This window comes from Hemitrygon akajei, chromosome 2 (genome assembly GCF_048418815.1).
Source record: "Hemitrygon akajei chromosome 2, sHemAka1.3, whole genome shotgun sequence".
In the NCBI taxonomy this organism is placed as follows: Eukaryota; Metazoa; Chordata; class Chondrichthyes; order Myliobatiformes; family Dasyatidae; genus Hemitrygon; species Hemitrygon akajei.
The window spans coordinates 62,723,394-62,743,407 of NC_133125.1; the positions used below are offsets into that span (position 1 = coordinate 62,723,394).

At 39.4% G+C, this 20,014-nt stretch overlaps 1 protein-coding gene across 1 annotated transcript in view; it reads right to left on the reverse strand.

Moving 5' to 3' along the window:
- LOC140713605 (E3 ubiquitin-protein ligase RNF38-like) overlaps window positions 1–20,014 on the reverse strand; it is a 133,086-nt gene that overhangs the window by 12,758 nt on the left and 100,314 nt on the right. The window contains 2 exon segments of the mRNA XM_073023922.1: window positions 11,684–11,787; window positions 14,750–14,911. Coding sequence (XP_072880023.1) covers window positions 11,684–11,787; window positions 14,750–14,911 — 266 coding nt within the window.

Consider the following 20,014-nt stretch of genomic DNA (forward strand, 5'->3'; position numbering starts at 1 on the left):
AATATAAAAGCACAGACACGAGCCCTATTTAAAAAGCACCCCATGCACCATATTAAATGATTTACTCCTTTAACTCTTTCCATATTGTGATTACAGTTGTATATGACTTCAAGATGCAGTTTTACAAATGCTGTCAATTTTTTTTTTCCATAGCACCTCCCAAACTCATGAGTTCAATCACTTCAAAACAGATGGTTATGGGACTCTTAGGAACACTAAAAAAGTTCTAAAATTCACTAACTGTACTTTGAGAACTGCTGCAGATATTTCATTGTTGCTGGATCCAAAATCTTGAAATTACATACCAATTTAGAGTACACAGAAAACAGCAGGAGCAGAGCATTCAGCCATTTGGGACCACTCCATCGTCCAGTATGACCATGGCTGACCATCATCCACTTCAATCTCTGTTCCAGCCTTCACTTCATATCTCAGAATTCCTATTTCCTAGGCAGATGGAACAGGCAGCAGCCGTGCAACCCGTCATGGTTGTGTCAGCTCTCTATTGTAGCAACTCATATGGTGCACCAGCAGCCTCTTCTCCACAGACTTGCAAATTACTCCCCAGCATTACTTATCTAACTTGCTTTAGAAGGCCAAGTAGGAATCTGCCAGCAATGCCTTCTAGATTCCAGCTGATTTTGATACCTCCTTGTTGAGTACACTAACTGACTTGGCATCCACTGCTTTCTGTGATTTAAATGACTTTGACCATGGATTGATTGTTGGTGCCCATCAGTGTGGTTTGAGTATCTCAGAAACTGATGGCCTGGGATTTTCATGCACAACAGACTCCAGAGTTTACAGAGGATGGTGCCAAAAAAAAAACACAAAACACTTTCAACTCAAATAACCATGCGTTACAACAGTGGTGTGCAGAACAGCATCTCTGAACACACGTGTCAAACCTTGAAGTGGACAGGCTATAGCAGATGACCATATACTCTATGACCACTTTATTAGGTATAGGAGGCACCTAATAAAGTAGTCACTAAGTGTACATAGCTACTGTAAGACCTTATCACTTCAGTATAATTATAACATTATTCTTTACTGTTTCTTTCCTGCATTTCCTCCTTTTCTCTAGATCCTAGCTCTCCAACAAATGTCCAAAGTTATTATCCTCTTGTTAAGACAGAACCTATGTTCAATTGTTCTTCCATTTTTTGATCCCAATTAATACTCCCCATTTCTGACTGCCTGTATTAGGGTTCACTAACCCTTTATTTAATTTTTATTGAAGCTTTACAGTCAGACCTTATAATCCCTGCTTTTACACTCATAATCTCCCTTCTTTAACAATCTTTTTACCCTCCTGTGCTGAATTCTAATCTGCTTCCAATGTCTTTACTTTCCTGGCAATTTTCTGTCTCTCCACTTGGACCTATCTGCAGCTGTGGATGAGAAAAAAAAAACACAAAAAGGAGTCTTAAATGGTAGCTTAGTGATTTTCCAAAAAGATTTAAAATAACTTGGTGCATTTGTACTTCATCCCTCTATAAACCCAAGAAACATTATCAACTTAACATAGCAACACATGAACCAGTTTACATTTTTTGATACAAAATGTATTTCTCGATGCTGAATGCCAACAGCCATGCCCATTTCATCTGTCTTGATAATGGAGTACCATGGCACAGAAACAGGCCCTTTGGCCCATCTTGTCTGTGCTGTATTATTATTCCATGGAGCTGCACTGGACCATGGCCCTCCACACTCTACTATTCATGTACCTATCCAAATTTCTCTTAAGTGTTGCAACCGAACCTGCTAGCAGCTTGTTTCTGTCTTCCTGAAGTTTTCTATTATTGTCTATGCTCTGGATTACTCTCATTACTACATGCTAGTTAGGGCAGGAATAGGATGATGGTATAGATAAATGAGTGGCTGAGGAAGTGGTGCAGGGAGCAGGGTTTCAGATTTCTGGATCATTCGGTTATTTTCTGGGGAAGGTATGAGCTGGATTGCTTACACTTGAACAGGAGGGGGGCCAATATCCTCGCAAACAGGTTTGCTAGAGCTGTTGGGGAGGTTTAAACTAATTGACGGGGACTGGGGAACAGAATGATAGGGATGAGGCAGGGCAGTTGGTATACAAATCAATGCAGTATATAGTGAGTATGCGAGGAGGTCCAGGCAGATGTTAGGGCAAAGTTACAGTCAGTGGGATGAGATGAAGTGTAAAATTGGGACAAAAATGAAAAGGTGATGAATACATGACTGAAGGTGGTATATATGAATGCACGCAGTATACAGAATAGATAGATAGTTGTTTTAGCGCAGTTAGAGATTGGCACGTGTGGCATTTTGGGCATCACTCAGATGTGGTGAAATTTAGTTAGGTACATTTGCAAGATAAAGTCTGTGAACACTTTACTATAAACTTGTTTTCTATATTAATTGCTCAAAAAATGTTGACGGTCTTCATCCAAGTCACAAAAATAAACAGACACAATCTGCCTAAACTAATAACACACGAACAATTGTACTTTTCATGTGTTTATTGAAAACATTGTTTAATCATTCACTGTCTAGGTTGGAAAAAGTATGTGAACCCTTACATTAAGAACTGCCATATCTTTAGCAACAATAACCTCCACCAAACATTTCCTGTAGCAGCTGATCAGACTTACACAACAACAATTCTAGATAATGCCTCCAAAAAACCTTTCCAATTCATCAACATTTCTGGGATACCTTGCATGAACTGCCCTTTTCAGGTCATGCCACAGCATCTCAATTAGGTTAAGGTCTGGACTCTAACTTGGCCATACCAAAACATTAATTTTCTTCTTTTTAAACCATTCTGATATTGATTTGGATCATTGTCTTGTTGCATTATCCAACTTCTATTAAGCTTCAGGTGATGGACCACTACTCTAACATTCTCCTGTAAAGTGTCTTGACACAATTTTGTATTTATTGTTCCTTCAACGACTGCAAGCGATCCAGGATGTGAGGCAGAAAGCAGCCTCAAACCAAGATGCTCCTTCCATCATGCTTCAGAGTGCCTTTTTTCCTCCAAACACAGCAACAGGCATTTCTACCAAGAAGTTCAACTTTTGTCTCATCTGGCCAGAAAACATTGTCGCCGAAGTGTTGTACAACATCCAGTTTTTCTTTTGCAAACTTGAGATATGCAGCAATTTTTTTTTGGAGAACAGTGGTTTCTTCTGTGGTGTCCTTCTACAAACACCATTCATTTTCAGTGTTTTTCTTATAGTGGACACATGAATAGAAACTAGCAAGTTCTAGAAGTTTCTGCAGGTTAGCTTTGGCCTTAGGCTCTGTTTCCATCACCTCCAACATTGTATGTTATGCTCTTGTGATCTTTGCAGGATGCCCACTCCTAGAGAGCAAAGCAACAGTACTAGATTTCCTCCATTTGTAGACAACTTCTCTTACTGTGGACCGATGAACACTCAGGTCTTTAGAAATGCTTCTGTAGTCTTTTCCAGCTTTATGCATCTCTACAATTCTTCTAAGGTTCTCTGGAAGCTGGTTTGATCAAGGCATGCTGCACGCAAACAGATCTTTCTTGAGAACAGCAGGCTCTGTCAGTAACCCGACTTATAACATATAACAATCACAGCACGGAAACAGGCCATTCCGGCCCTCCTAGTCCGTGCCGAACTCTTAATCTCACCTAGTCCCACCTACCCGCACTCAGCCCATAACCCTCCACTCCTTCCCTGTCCACATACCTATCCAATTTTACCTTAAATGACACAACTGAACTGGCCTCTACTAATTCTACAGGAAGCTCATTCCACACAACTATCACTCTCTGAGTAAAGAAATACCCCCTCGTGTTTCCCTTAAACTTTTGCCCCCTAACTCTCAAATCATGTCCTCTCATTTGAATCTCCCCTACTCTCAATGGAAACAGCCTATTCACATCAACTCTATCTATCCCTCTCTACATTTTAAATACCTCGATCAAATCCCCCCTCAACCTTCTACGCTCCAATGAATAGAGACCTAACTTGTTCAACCTTTCTCTGTAACTTAAGTGCTGAAACCCAGGTAACATCCTAGTAAATCGTCTCTGCACTCTCTCTAATTTATTGATATCTTTCCTATAATTCGGTGACCAGAATTGTACACAATATTCCAAATTTGGCCTTACCAATGCCTTATACAATTTTAACATTACATCCCAACTTCTGTACTCAATGCTCTGATTTATAAAGGCCAGCGTTCCAAAAGCCTTCTTCACCACCCTATCTACATGAGACTCCACCTTCAGGGAACTATGCACTGTTATTCCTAGATCTCTCTGTTCCACTGCATTCCTCAATGCCCTACCATTTACCCTGTATGTTCTATTTGGATTATTCCTGCCAAAATGTAGAACCTCACACTTCTCAGCATTAAACTCCATCTGCCAACGTTCAGCCCATTCTTCTAACCGGCATAAATCTCCCTGCAAGCTTTGAAAACCCACCTCATTATCCACAACACCTCCTACCTTAGTATCATTGGCATACTTACTAATCCAATTTACCACCCCATCATCCGGATCATTTATGTATATTACAAACAACATTGGGCCCAAAACAGATCCCTGAGGAACCCCGCTAGTCACCGGCCTCCATCCCGATAAACAATTATCCACCACTACTCTCTGGCATCTCCCATCTAGCCACTGTTGAATCCATTTTATTACTCCAGCATTAATACCTAACGACTGAACCTTCTTAACTAACCTTCCATGTGGAACTTTGTCAAAGGCCTTGCTGAAGTCCATATAGACTACATCCACTGCCTTACCCTCGTCAACATTCCTCGTAACTTCTTCAAAAAATTCAATAAGGTTTGTCAAACATGACCTTCCACGCACAAATCCATGCTGGCTACTCCTAATCAGATCCTGTCTATCCAGATAATTATAAATACTATCTCTAAGAATACTTTCCATTACTTTACCCACCACTGATGTCAAACTGACAGGTCTATAATTGCCAGGCTTACTTCTAGAACCCTTTTTAAACAATGGAACCACATGAGCAATACGCCAATCCTCCGGCACAATCCCCGTTTCTAATGACATCTGAAAGATCTCCGTCAGAGCTCCTGCTATCTCTACACAAACTTCCCTCAAGGTCCTGGGGAATATCCTGTCAGGACCCGGAGATTTATCCACTTTTAAATTTCTTAAAAGCGCCAGTACTTCCACCTCTTTAATTGTCATAGGTTCCATAACTTCCTTACTTGTTTCCCACACCTTACACAATTCAGTATCCTTCTCCTTAGTGAATACCAAAGAGAAGAAATCGTTCAAAATCTCTCCCATCTCCCTCGGCTCCACACATAGCTGACCACCCTGATTCTCTAAGGGACCAATTTTATCCCTCACTATCCTCTTGCTTTTAATATAACTGTAGAAACCTTTCGGATTTACTTCCACCTTATTTGCCAAACCAAACTCGTATCTTCTTTTAGCTTTTCTAATCTCTTTCTTAAGATTCCTTTTACATTCTTTATATTCCTCGAGCAATTCCTTTACTCCATGCTGCCTATATCTATTGTAGACATCCCTCTTTTCCTGAACCAAGTTTCTAATATCCCTTGAAAACCATGGCGCTTTCAAACCTTTAACCTTTCCTTTCAACCTAACAGGAACATAAAGATTCTGTACCCTCATAATTTCACCCTTAAATGACCTCCATTTCTCTATTACATCCTTCCCATAAAACAACTTGACCCAATCCACTCTCTCTAAATCCCTGCGCATCTCCTCAAAGTTAGCCTTTCTCCAATCAAAAATCTCAACTCTAGGTCCAGTCCTGTCCTTCTCCATAATTATATTGAAGCTAATGCTATTGTGATCACTGGACCCGAAGTGCTCCCCAACACATACATCTGTCAGCTGACCTATCGCATTCCCTAACAGGAGATCCAACACTGCCCCATCTCTAGTCGGTACTTCTATATATTGTTGCAAAAAACTATCCTGCACACATTTCAAACTCTAAACCATCCAGCCCTTTTACAGAATGAGCTTCCCAATCTATGTGTGGAAAATTAAAATCTCCCACAATCACCACCTTGTGTTTACTACAAATATCTGCTATCTCCTTACACATTTGCTCTTCCAACTCACGCTCCCCATTAGGTGGCCTATAATACACTCCTAACAGTGTTACTACATCTTTCCCATTCCTCAATTCCACCCAAATAGCCTCCCTAGAGGAGCTCTCTAATCTATCCTTCCAAAGCACCGCCATAAGATTTTCTCGGACAAGCAATGCAAGACCTCCTCCTCTGGCCCCTCCTACTCTATCACACCTGAAGCAACTAAATCCAGGAATATTTAGTTGCCAATCACACCCTTCCTGCAACCATGTTTCACTAATAGCTACAACATCATAGTTCCAGGTATCAATCCACGCTTTAAGCTCATCCACCTTTCTTACAATGCTTCTAGCATTAAAATAGATACATTTAAGATACTCTCCACCTCCTCCTCTCTTTTCATCCCTAACAATGCATTCAAATTTATTATCCTTTTCTTTCTTCTCTCCTACATCTTCAGGCTGAGTGCTTCCCTTCTCCATCACCTGCCTTTCCTCCCTCACACACTGTCGACTTACTTGCTCTACTGGTGAACTAACCTCCTCTCCCATAGTTTCCTCAAATTGATTTCCGCCCCCCCCCATCTTACTAGTTTAAAGTCTGCCCTGTAGCCCTAGCAAACCTCCCCGCTAGGATATTGGTCCCCCCAGGATTCAAGTGTAACCCGTCCTTCTTGAACAGGTCACGCCTGCCCCAGAAGAGGCCCCAATGATCCAGAAACTTGAATCCCTGCCCCCTGCTCCAATCCCTCAGCCATGCATTCATCCTCCACCCAATTCCATTCTTACTCTCACTGTCACGTGGCACAGGCAGTAATCCTGAGATTACTACCTTTGCGGTCCTTCTTCTTAACTGCCTTCCTAACTCCCTATACTCTCGTTTCAGGACCTCTTCCCCTTTCCTACCTATGTCATTGGTACCTACATGTACCACGACCTCTGGCTCCTCACCCTCCCACTTCAGGGTATCTTGGATGCGATCAGAAACGTCCCGGACCCTGGTACCAGGGAAGCAAACTACCATCCGGGACTCCCGATCACCTCCATAGAACTGCCTGTCTGAACCCCTGACTATCGAGTCCCCTATTACTATGGTCCTCTTTCTTCTATCCCTACCCTTCTGAGCTACAGGGCCATCCTCTGTGCCGGAGGCCCGGCCACTGTCACTTCCTCCAGGTAGGCTGTCCCCCTCAACAGTACTTAAACATGAGTACTTATTGTCAAGGGGTACAGCCACTGGGGTACTCTCTAGTACCTGCCTCTTCCCCTTCCTGACCGTGACCCACCTATCTTGCCTCCCGTGGCCCCGGAATGACCACCTGTCTGTAACTCCTCTCTATCACCTCCTCACTCTCCCTGACCAGGCGAAGGTCATCAAGCTGCAGCTCCAGTTCCCTAACTCGGTCCCTCAGGAGCCGCAGTTCGACACACCCGGCGCAGATGTGGACGTCCGGGAGGCTCGGAGACTCCAGGATCTCCCACATCCGACACCGAGAACAACAAGCTGCCCTCACACTCATACTTCCCGAATAACTGAAAATAACAAGAACTAAAAGATAAGCCTACTGTGCCCTCTTCCGCCTAAGCCCTCTGAGCCCAAGCCCTACACTCTGCTCCCGGCTCACTCCGCTGCCCGCTGCTTAAGGCTGCGTTCTTTTTTATATCTTCCCTCCTTCCCAGGCCTCCTTCACGCGCCTGCGCAGTCCCGCCTCTCAGAACTCCGATCTGAGAAGCAATTTGAAAATGGCTGCCGCCGCACTTCCTCTCAAAGCCTCGCTGTCTCCTTCCAAATGACTTAGTGTGCCTTTTTTTTTATATGGAGCAGGGCACCTCTACAAACCACACCTCCAATCTCATCTCATTACACCTGTCTCCAACTAGCTTTTGTAGAAGGCACTACCCCAGAGGTTCACGTACTTTTTTGAACCTAGACTGAGATTGTTTAAATGGCGTACTTAGTATTGACAAGAAATACAATTGTTTGTGTGTTATTAGTTTACCGAGATTGTGTTTATTATTGTGACTTAAATGAAGATCAGACCACATTTTATGAGTAATTAATGTAGAAAACCAGGTAATTGAAAAGGGTTCTCAAACTTTTCTTACAATTGTAGATGGATTGGAGGGGTAAGAAAAGGACAGGCAAGTAGGCAGAAGGGATGGGGTAGCTTTGTTGGTTTAAAAAAAAAGAAATCCTTAGAAAGATGTGACATAAGATTAGATTATGTAGAATTCTTGTGTGTATAATTAAGAAACTGCAAGGGTTAAAAGACCCAGATGGGGGTTATATACAGGACCCCAAACAATAGCTAGGATATGGGCTACAAATTACATTGGGAGATAGAAAAGGCATGTAATATGGGGAATGTTACAATAGTCAAGGGAGATTCCAATGTGCATGTAGATTAGGAAAATCGACATATTGGTGCTGGATCTCAAGACAGGGAATTGGTAGAATGCCTACAAGATGGCTTTTTCAAGAAAATTGTGGTTGAGCCCACTAGGGGAAAGGCAATTCTGGATTGGATGTTGTGTAACAAACCAGATTTGATTAGGGAGTTTAAGGGTAAAGAAATCCTTGGGAGGCAGTGATCATAGTATGATAGAATTCATTCTGCAGTTTGAGAAGGAGTTAAATTCAGATTATAAGTATTACAGTGGGGGAAAAAAAAGGATTACAGAGACATGAGAGAGGAGCTAGCTAAAGTTTATTGGAAGAAAACACTAGCAGGGATGATGGCAGAACAACAAAACCTGGAGTTTCTGGAGGCAATTTGAAAGGTGCAGTATAGATATCCCAAAGATGAAGTATTCTAAAGGAAGGATAACGCAACTGTGGCTGACAAGGGAATTTTAAAAAAAAAACAGCATAAAAGCAAAAGAGAGGGCATATAATACAGCAAAAAATTAGTGGGAAGATAGAGGATTACAATGTTTTTAAGAAAATCAACAGAAGGCAACTTAAAAAAAAACACAAGGACAGAAAAGATGAAATACGAAAGGAAGCTAGCCAATAATATCAAAGAGGATATCAAAAGCTATAATAGATATAGAAAGAATAAAAGAGAGGCAACAGTGGATATTGGACCGCTGGAAAATGATGTTGGAGAGGTAGTAATGGGGGACGAGGAAATGGCGGACAAACTGATTTTGCATTAGTCTTCACTATGGAATAGATTAGCAGTATGTCAGAAATTTGAGAGTGTCAGGAGGCAGAAGTGAGTGTAGTTGCTATTACTAAGATGAAGGTGCTTGGGAAGCTGAAAGGTCTGATGGTAGATAAGTCACCTGGACCAAATGGACTCCATTCCAGGGCCCTGAAAGAGATAGCTGATTATGGAGACTTTCGCAATGATCTTTCAAGAATTACAAGATTCTGGAGTGGTTCCGGAGGACTGGAAAATTACAAATGTCACTCCAAGAAAGGAAACCATAAGACCAGTTAGGTTGACTTCAGTGGTTGGAAAGATGTTGGAGACCACTATTAAGGATGAGAACTTGGGATACTTGGAGGTGCACAATAAAGTAGGCCAAAGTCAGCCTTAAGGGGAAATCTTGACAAATCTGCTGGAATTCTTTGTGGAATTAACAGGCAGTATAGACAAAGGAAAGTCGGTGGATGTTGTTTACTTGGATTTGCAAAAGGCTTTTGTCAAGGTGCCACATATGAGGTTGCTTAACAAGAGCCCATAGTTTTACAGGAAAGTTACCAGCATGAGTAGATGATAGGCTGACTGGCCAGAAGCAAAGTGTAGGAATAAAGAGGGACTTTTCTGGTTGGCTTTCAGTGACAAGAGTTTCCACAGAGGATGGTACTGGGACTGCTTCTTTTCATGTTATATGGTCAATGATTTGGATGAGGAAATTGATGGCTTTGTGGCCAAGTTTGCATACAATATAAAGATGGGTAGAGTGGCAGGTAGTGTTGAGGAAGCAGGGAGTTTGCAGAAGGACTTGGACAGATAGGTTTCAAAAGGTATATTTAAAGTCAGAGAAATGTATACAACGTACATTCTGAAATTCTTTGAGAGAATGGGCAAATAAGTGGCAAATGGAATATAATGTAGGTAAGTGTGTGGCCATGCAAGTTAATAGAAGGAATAAAAAGCATAGACTTTTTTCTAAATAGGGAGAAAATACAGACATTGGAGGTGCAAAGGGACTCAGGTGTACTTGTGCAGGATTTTCTAAAGGTTAACTTGCAGATTGAGTGAGTGGTAAGGAAAGGAAATGCAATGTTACTATTCATTTCAAGAGAATTAGAATGTATGAGCAAGGATATGATGTTGAGGCTTTATAAGGCATTGGTCAGACCAGACTCACCGTCTGTGGCACTAAATTCCTCAGATTCATCTCTGGCTAAAGAGATTCCTCCTTATCACTATTCTAAAGGGGCAGCCTATTTGGAGGTTGTGCCCTCGGGTCCTAGACTCTCCCACTAATGGAAACATCATTTCCTTGTACACTCTGTATAGGCCTTTCAATATTTGAAATGTTTCAATGAGATTCCCCCTCCCCAATTCTTCTAAACTGTTAGGAAATACAGGCACAGAGCCATGAAATGCTCCTCATATGTTAACCTTTTTATTCCTGGGATCATTCTCATAAATCTCCTATGGACTCTCTCCAATCCTTTATTAGAAAAGGGTCTAAAACTGCTCATAATACTACAAATTTTTTTTTCTTCTTGTAGCTTTTAACGATGGTTGGCAAGTCAACATCAGGCACTTTACTGCCACCTACTGAGTTGGAGTGTGGAGTAAAGAAACAGCAAGTATACCTACATAATTTGTACATACATACATACACACACCTGCATATATAGTTATGTATTACAAACGTGATATGACCATCATATCCTTGCTTTTATATTCCAGTCCTTTTGAACTTATTTATTTGTTGAGAAACAGTGCGGAATAGGCCCTTCAAGTCGCTCCATCCAGCAATCCCTGATTTAACCTTAGCCTAATCATGGCACAATTTGCAATGACCAAATAACCTACCAAGCAGTATGTCCTTGAACTGTGGGAGGAATCTGGAATGCCCAAAGGAAACCCATGCAGTAATGGGGAGAGCTTACTTTGCAAATTATATGAGTGCACCAGAATGTTCCAATATTTGCATTCACTCAGGCAGTTGGCTGCATGGCCTTAGCTCAATTTGTAAAACATGTCCCAATGTAAGCTTTTGTTTTTGCAGATATTCAAGTCAATCATATATTTGACCTCAAATATCTTCACAGATGTGATCTGAACAGTGCTGACACTGAGCAGAATTTTGCAAAATTACCATTGCTGGTAGAAATAAAATTCATTTTGATTTTCTACTCTCATGGTTAGTTAGTGTGTACAAGATACAAATAAATACAAGAAATCAATCGTAATATTAGTAACTGATAAGCCAGGTACTACAGCTTTCATCACAATTGATTGAAATCATGTTTAGCATTGTCATTTTGTTTTGAATAACACTACGCCCTTCACTTGGTTTCATTGAGTTATTTGACTGAACCACTGAATGACTAGAGTGCAGAACTTCCCAAACATCTCACAGGAAATAAATACTCAACTGTATTGTGATAGTTAAAGGTTGCTAAACTCACGTACAGGAAATATGGCAAGAAGCTGGGATGATAAGGTGGAGGTGGTAAGGGTTGCTGTGAGCGATATCTGCGTCCTGGCAGTCTTCGAGGCATGAAATGAGGATACGGCTGTTTGGGAGCAATAACAGACAACAATAAATAAACTGGAGTTAAAATACTCTCAATATTAACCAGAAATTGCTCAACTTCTTAATGAAGAAAATAACTCAATAGTTATGTATCATCAATTAAAGCCATTACTAGATCAAGTTTTCAAAATAGCTAGATTTATAAGACCCTTCTGCAGGGCCTCAGGCCACTTCCAGTCACGTTGAAAGAAAATGTTCCTGTAGATACAATTTGCTTATGAAGTAAAATGTCAGAACAAGTCCACTTGCCAAATGAGATGGTATTTATTTTTTCATTGTCATCTGCTTATTCTCTGCTTTATAAGCATTACCTATATTGCTTGTAGACACCATCATTGAAATTTATAAACTGACTCAAAATAGCTAATACCACTGTATAACTATGGTAAAAATTGCTCGAGAAATTTACCGCTATAGTACAGTAAATTCAACAGTAGTTGCTAAACACATTTATAATTAATATAAGAATTCCTTTGGTAATTTATTTGATACAACTCTTACAGGACAAATTAAAATAGACCAGCTTGGCTGATTTATGTCATATTTCAAAGTTCTAACTAAAATTTCTACAGGACTAAAGCTGAAATACTTTTTAAAAATTATTTTAAATCCAGTAAGTATAATGTGCTCTCTTCTTTCTCTAACTCCACAGTAGAATCAGTAGCTTAATAATAACTTAATACGAGCCATTGCCATAAAATACCGTGTGTTGCATGAAATCATTCTGTTACACAAAACTATGAAGAAGGTGAAATCCAAGGACTGTGCTTTTCCTCCTTTAGAGATTCTAACAAATCAGAAATAGTCCTGGATTTCTACTGAGTGTTTAAAAAAAACAGCCTGAGTCATTTGCAACATTCCGCAATGCAAAGTACCAAGTGGATGAGCAACCTCAGCCTCAACCCTGTCATCACCAGAACAGAAAATATTTCAGCCAATTTGATTCATTCCACATAATATAAAGAAAGCACAAAACCAATGGGACAAAAGAACATCATATGAAGAATTAGCAGGTACAGGGCACTTGGCCCCCCAATCCTACCTGTCATTTACTAAGATCATGGTTGATCTAATAGTAACCTGAACTCTCCATTCCTTCTCATTTATCCATAACTATCTACCCTACCATAAAAATAATCAAATAATTTGCTGTCACTTTTTGCAGAATTCCAAAGACTCATGGCTCCCAGGAAAATTTTTTTGCCTCTTCTTTGTTGTAAATAGACAACCCTTTCTTTTAAGAAAGTGATCTCAATTTCTAGGTTTGCACATAATATAAAACATCTCCATATCTAGCAAACATTTAATATCCACAACAAGCTTCACTATTATGCCATAGATAAAAATGACAGATAATTTCTTACATAATCTATGTAGGTTGAACTATGTTTTAAGATGTCTGTCCTGTGCATAACTTGTAGTAAGACCACAATGGATGGAATACGGGCCCTCCCGTGTTATGAATACCTGACATGTGGGCATCTGTACACACGAGCAACCTCCCATAACTTAAATTCAAATGAAAAGCAGTCATTAAAAAAACAATTCAATGTAACCACTCTGCTGTAATCAGACTTTATTAACATTAAGAACACAAGCTGCCCACTTCACCACAGAAGGCAACTTAACAGAATTGTTTTAGGAGATGACAAGCAATGACTCTAATGGTAGACTATCGTGCAACAATTGGCTATTAAGTAATGCTACAGCTACTGATTTTCCAAGTCCAGTTAAACCAAATATTAAGTGTGGGACAAGCTGAATCTGTACCCTTGTAATTAGGCAGGGGAAGACACTAAATGTTCATGTTAAATGGCCCTCAGCAACATTATTCATTACAATGAGGAGGTATGGATGCTGTATCGAGTGGTTCTGTTTTCCACATTATGGACAACACTAACTCATGACATCCATAAAAATGGAACCCTTTTATATCATGGGAATGGCCTCTACTATGAAAGTTCTAGGGAACACTTTGCAGTGGCATAGTTAATAGAGCTGCCACCTCACAGCACCACTGATAGTACTGAAAGCTGATCTGTATTACTGTGTGAAGCCTGCACACTTGTGATCACACAGGATTCCGCCGGATGCCCAAATTTCCTCTCAATCCCAGAAAATATGCTGATACGTAGGTTAAATGGCCAATGTAAACTATTAACTGCCCCAAGTGTATCAATGAGCAGTAGAATTTGGGAGTTGATCGGTTACAAGAATACAGTTAGATTAATGTCGAATTTGTGTAAAATGGGTGCTTGACTGTCAGCACAGACTCAGTGGGCTAAGAGACCTGTTTGCATGCCAAATGTCTTTGACTCTTAAGTCACCTAGAATTAGGAGAGACAGCAGGTATAGAGTTTCACGTCAGTGACCATTCTTTGAAAATCAAAAATCAATACTTCTAGCAATTTTGGCATTTCATATTTTAGGATACTATATGTAGCTTGAAATTTATTCACCCTTTTAATAAAATAGAAGCATTTGAGACTCTGCAAATCATTGGACCCATGTCTGGTAAAATTTACATAACAAGCCTAACTAATTTGGGTAAAATTGTTTCTAAACAAAATTTTAAAAGCAAATGTCTTTTAGCAGTAAAGCCAAATGATAATTAAATAGCATTTTATACACTATTCAAAATCCTTAAAATATATTTACACTGCCAAAATGAATCTGCTCTTAAGATCTTTGGCTGCAAGCTGAAAGCAAAACGTATCATGAAAAAAGATTCATAGTCAATTCCTGTGAATGATTCTGTAGGAAATAAACTAAGGCCCATAATTAAATATAATTTGGTACTTGTAAAGGCATTGAAACAAGGAAGATCTTAGAGCATGTTACAATGGTTTTAATCTTTTCTGTTTTGGGCAATCACATTGCATCCTGCAGTAACACTCTTATTATGCAGTGGTAGATGAAGCAAAGAAACCATCAGTACTCACAACTCCAAAGGGCAGTTCTTGGTGAAGTGGATCATGTGGCAGGAACTGGAGCGGTGCAGATGGAGGCAAGGTAGGTGGGTGTGGTGATGGAGGATAAGTGAAACCACTAACAGGAAGATGTTCACCCAGTAATTCCACTTCATTCTCTATCCTTTGCAAAGGCTAACAAGAGATAGGTAAAAGCTATTAGCCATGGCTTTCTAGGACTATGATGCATCTGTATGATGCCTTGTCCATCTTATAGCTTTCAGATATAATTTATTTTAAAAATTCAGGCTTTGACAATTTGTTCATTTCCAAGTACGAATTTAGTATTGAAGCTTTCACATTTTTGACAAACAATATTTGCAATTTATTTCCAATTATACTACTTATTTTCTGCTTGTATACTGATATGCCTAGTGACATGTAAATTATCACCACTTTCTTTAGGAAAGGATTTTATGGTAGTAGCATTTAACCAGAAAATGGCAATTTTGGAACAAATTAAGGGCATCAAGTAGTACATCAATACAAGTCAGATAGACTTTGACACATTGAACAGGGTAAAATGAACTTCATTTGGTCCGATTTACGGAATAGAATTTTCAAACCACATTATCAAGTTCAGTCATATGAATATCAGAGATTAAATGATGTTGACCAATTAAAACACAAAGATTATATACATATAATCCATTCATTTTATGTAAGGTCATTTTATAAACTCAATGCCTCAAGGAATTCAAGGAATTAAATGTATTTAAGACTATTTAGGCAATTTAAAAGGATAACAGGCTTTTTTGACCAGCTTTTAAAAGTTCCTACTATAATTCTTGTAAATTGCACAGTTCTCAGGAACCCTCCTTTGCCCCATTCAAAAGATCCAATCAAGTTAATGCGACTAAGCAACACGTCTATCGGAGGAACTAGGCACAGGAACAGCATGCTTGCTTGACTGCTGAGTTCCTCTAGCAGATTGTTTCTTGCTCCCTATTCCAGCATCTGTAGCCCCTTAAGATTCCCTTAAATCCATAAGTGACTTGTCATTGATTTCTCTGCACCTTCCTGAAGATTTAAACTGTCCTCAGAACTTGTCCAAAACTAATTATAAATTAACTGCTCTACAGAGATTTTGTTAAATAAGCAAGGCAAATCCTACCACTGCTCCTGTAAACAGGAAGAATTACAAAATGAAGGTCGCAGCCTCCATAATTTTCTCCCTAGAATATATCTGACTTATGGCTGGTGATGTACCCATTTTCAGATAATAAAATCTGGATACTTCGTCTTCGACTACATTTATCTCATGTATTACATCATATCCAGCCTACTTAAGTACAAAAATAGCGTTGCCACACCCTTTGTGAGGACAGCTGCCAAGAATTTATTAGCTATGTTCACATCCTCTGCTCTTATACAAAGATAATTCTTTGTTCTAACTCATTTTCTTAGCTGCCTTTGAAATTTCTTTGCTTTTACCTATCAGTATTTGTCCCATGTCTTTTGGCTTTCTAGTTTCCTTTTTAATTTTATATTTCTGACCGTCTCAATTTTTTGTCATCGTTAGCTTTAAGTGTCTGATACAAGTTTATTTTTCTTTCCTTCTAATCATATCCTTTATCACCCTAGTCATACGGAGGCTCCAGATATGGAAGTGCAATCCTTTTATAGTGTGCAATTCTCAAGCCTTAGAACTCCTATTTCTCCTTTTGCTCTAGGTGGTCCTCTTGTTACGGACATCCATACATATGAAGGAACTCTCATAGTACTATTAAATTCAAAAGTGTGAGACTTCGTATTCATTCTTACAGATGGCAAAACTCGTTTACCTTTCTTCTTTTTCTCTTCCCATTTTAAGTAATTGTTCTTTATTATAAGCATTATGTGTTTTTGATACCAGTAAAATGGAGGTACTCAATGATACTCATTGATTTTTGTGTATTTTCTGACTTGTGTACAAAATTAACTTAAGAAAACCTGTAAAAACAGAATCATTTATTATCTGGAGATGACCAGTACCTTCCATAACCAGTTCCTACCCATGTTTGCTAAATCACTTCTTGGAGCAATACAATTGGTCTTTCCTGAATTTATAGCCCTTACTTTTTATCGTTGTCTTTTTCTATAACTATCACAAATCTAACAGAATTAATACCACCGTATATGATTTTTGGATGGATAGCAATGGGTTAAATTGTTTTTTTTTCTTTGATTTGGATGGTCCTCCTTTAGTGACTTTTGTTAATACAGGATTGTATACATGTAGGCATTAAATATCTGACCTGAAAAAAAGGTTGACTGAGTGACCATGTTTTCCCCACCAATTAATGCAAATCACAGATAACTAGCCCAAACAAATTTTTTTTCATAATTTTCATTTTTGTCAGATTTCTAACATCTGCAGTTTTCCTGATTTACATACATAAACCCTACATTGATTCTTCAATTAAATACAGACATTTAAATTAAACAGGTGGGTAACGATTGCCATTAGGTACTATGAGAAATTCAACTATTATGAATTCACACTCTTCACAAACTTCTTCTCTTACAAGTTTGCCCTAACACCTTTCAGATATTTGCTTACGGTGTGAGTGATTCTAGTGAATATTCTCCATGTACTGTATATCAAGTGCACTTCTGGTCAGAAATTTTCATTGTAATCATTACATTATCTTCGTATTATAATGTGATCTGGATCACCATCAACTTGACATCATTTGAATGTATTAATATATACAAACTGTAATACAAAAGTAATGACAATAATACAACAGAAAAAATTATACCATATTGTAACGTATAGTGTACATTACAATACGGGACTACTCTATGTTGTAGTAACACGTTGTTGGATGCGCTATTAGGCGCGTATGGATCTGTATATGTGTGTGTTAAAGTTTGGACTCTACCAGTAAAGAACCATGAAACTTAGTTCCCGTCTCCCGCGTTGCTATTAATAATATAGCTGTGTAAACAGGCCACATACACAACAAATTGGCGATGAAAATTATAACCCTACATCTTATCGGAATGCCATGTCTTAGTTGATAACGACACTCGGAGAAGAGAGAGAAGGGAGATGAAAAGGAGAAACACACACATCTAGATGGAATGCGTTCGTTGCTCTAGCAAAAAGACATGAGGCTACATCCACACTACACCGGATAAATCTGTAACCGAAGCCTTTTCTCTTCGTTTTTACCCTTCGTCCACACTAAAACGGTGTTCTCGTCCCCTGAAACCAGAGCCTTTCAGAAATGCTCTCCAAAGTGTGTATTTTTGAAAATGCCAGATTGGCCGGATCAGCGTAGACAGGGTAACTGGAGACGTCTGAAAACGCTGTCAGGCGGCAGTGCGCTATTTCATTAATTTCTTGAACGCAACCTAACAATTTCAGAACAGACGGCAACGAAACTGACGCCAGAAGAGTTACACATGTACTCACCAAATACTTTGATCTATAACTTACTGAATAAATAAGTATACTCACTTTGCCCTGTTTTCTGTCCTTGCTTATATGAAGGTGGTTTACCTATTTATGCAAGTAATGTAACACTGTATGAAAATACAAAATAACACTGATGCAGACATGTTTTATACATTTACCAAGGTGCTTTATTAATGCAACAGAGTTACTCAGTTTTTCAATGTTCGTCAGCCGGATCAATCTGTCCATGAACTCCCTGTCGGTTGCCTCCGTATGCTCCAGTATTTGTTTTTTTTTTACTTTTAAGTTCTCCTGCATGAAAGCCAACAGCTGTCTGTCGTTTTAAGTTTTTCTAGTCTGTAACTGAACAAGTGCGCACTTTTACAGTGAGATTCGACACCAAACATGTCACTTGTTTTCAGTAGATGTGTCCTGCGCATGCGCAGGAGGATTCTCCAAAATCTCTGTTTCAATGTAGATATATTTTTTAAAACGCATAGTGTGGACGCCTATTGTTTTTACGCAAAACCGGCGTTTTCAAAATTATCCGGTCTAGTGTGGGCGTAGCCTGAGTCAAATGAAACATGCTGTGACTGCAAGGAGCTAGCTAAAACGAAAACAGGGGAAAATGGGGCTAATTAACATAACAAAGATGCCGATGATTGGAACAATTACAGCATTTGATAGAGGTATTGAGTAACTTGCATTGAAAGAGTGGAGTTATATTGTGATGTTAACGATGTTAATGATGAAAAGAAAGCCAGTGTCTTACTCAGGCTACGTCCACACTGCACCAGATAAATCCGTAACTGAAGCTTTTTCTCTTCGTTTTTACCCTCAGTCCACACTAAAATGGCATTTTCATCCCCCGAAACCGGAGCTTCTCAGAAACGCTCTCCAAGGTGTGTAATTCTGAAAACACCTGCTTGGGCAGATCAGTGTGGGACGGGGTGACTGGAGAAATCTGAAAACGCTGTCAAACGGCAGCGCGCCATTTCATTGTTTTCTTGAACGCAACCTAACAATTTCAGAAGACGACAACGAGACTGAAGCCAGAAGAGTTAGAAATGTACTCACCAAATACTTTGACCCATAACTTACTGAATAAATAGGTATACTCACTTTGCCCTGTTTTCTGTCCTTGCTTGTATGAAGGTGGTTTTACCTATTTATGCAAGTACTTCTCTGACAATAGATGTGTAACAGCCTAATGTAACAGTGTATGGAAAAACTAGATAATACTGATGCAGACATGTTTTACACATTTAACAAGGGGCTTTATTAATGTAACAGAGTTAGTCAGTTTTTCAATGTTCATCGTCAGCCGGTTCATACTGTCCATGAACTCCTTGTCAGTTGCCTCCGTACGCTCCAGTATTTGTGTTTTTTAAAAACTTTTAAGTCCTCCTGCGCAAGAGCCAACATCTGCCCGTCGTTTAAGTTTTTCTAGTCTGTAACTGCACAAACGCACACTTCCACAGCAAGATTCGACACCAAACTTGTCGCTTGTTTTCGGTAGATGTGTCCTGCGCATGCGCAGTAGGAGGAGATTCGCCGAAATATTCGTTTCAATGTGGACAGAGACATTTTTAAAAACTCATAGTGTAGACGCCTATCGTTTTTACGCAGAACCAGCGTTTTCAAAATTATCCGGTCTAGTGTGGATGTAGCCTCAGTGTTATGGGAGCAAAAACATATGGGCTGCTATGGAGCTTGTTAACCCCTGAAAAGCCAGCAGACAAAATGTTCAAGCAAATAGTCGACACTCTCCAACAGCATTTAAAACCCAAACCAATGGCCATTGCTGAAAGATTTAAATTTCAGAGCAAAAATGAAAGCATTTCTGAATATTG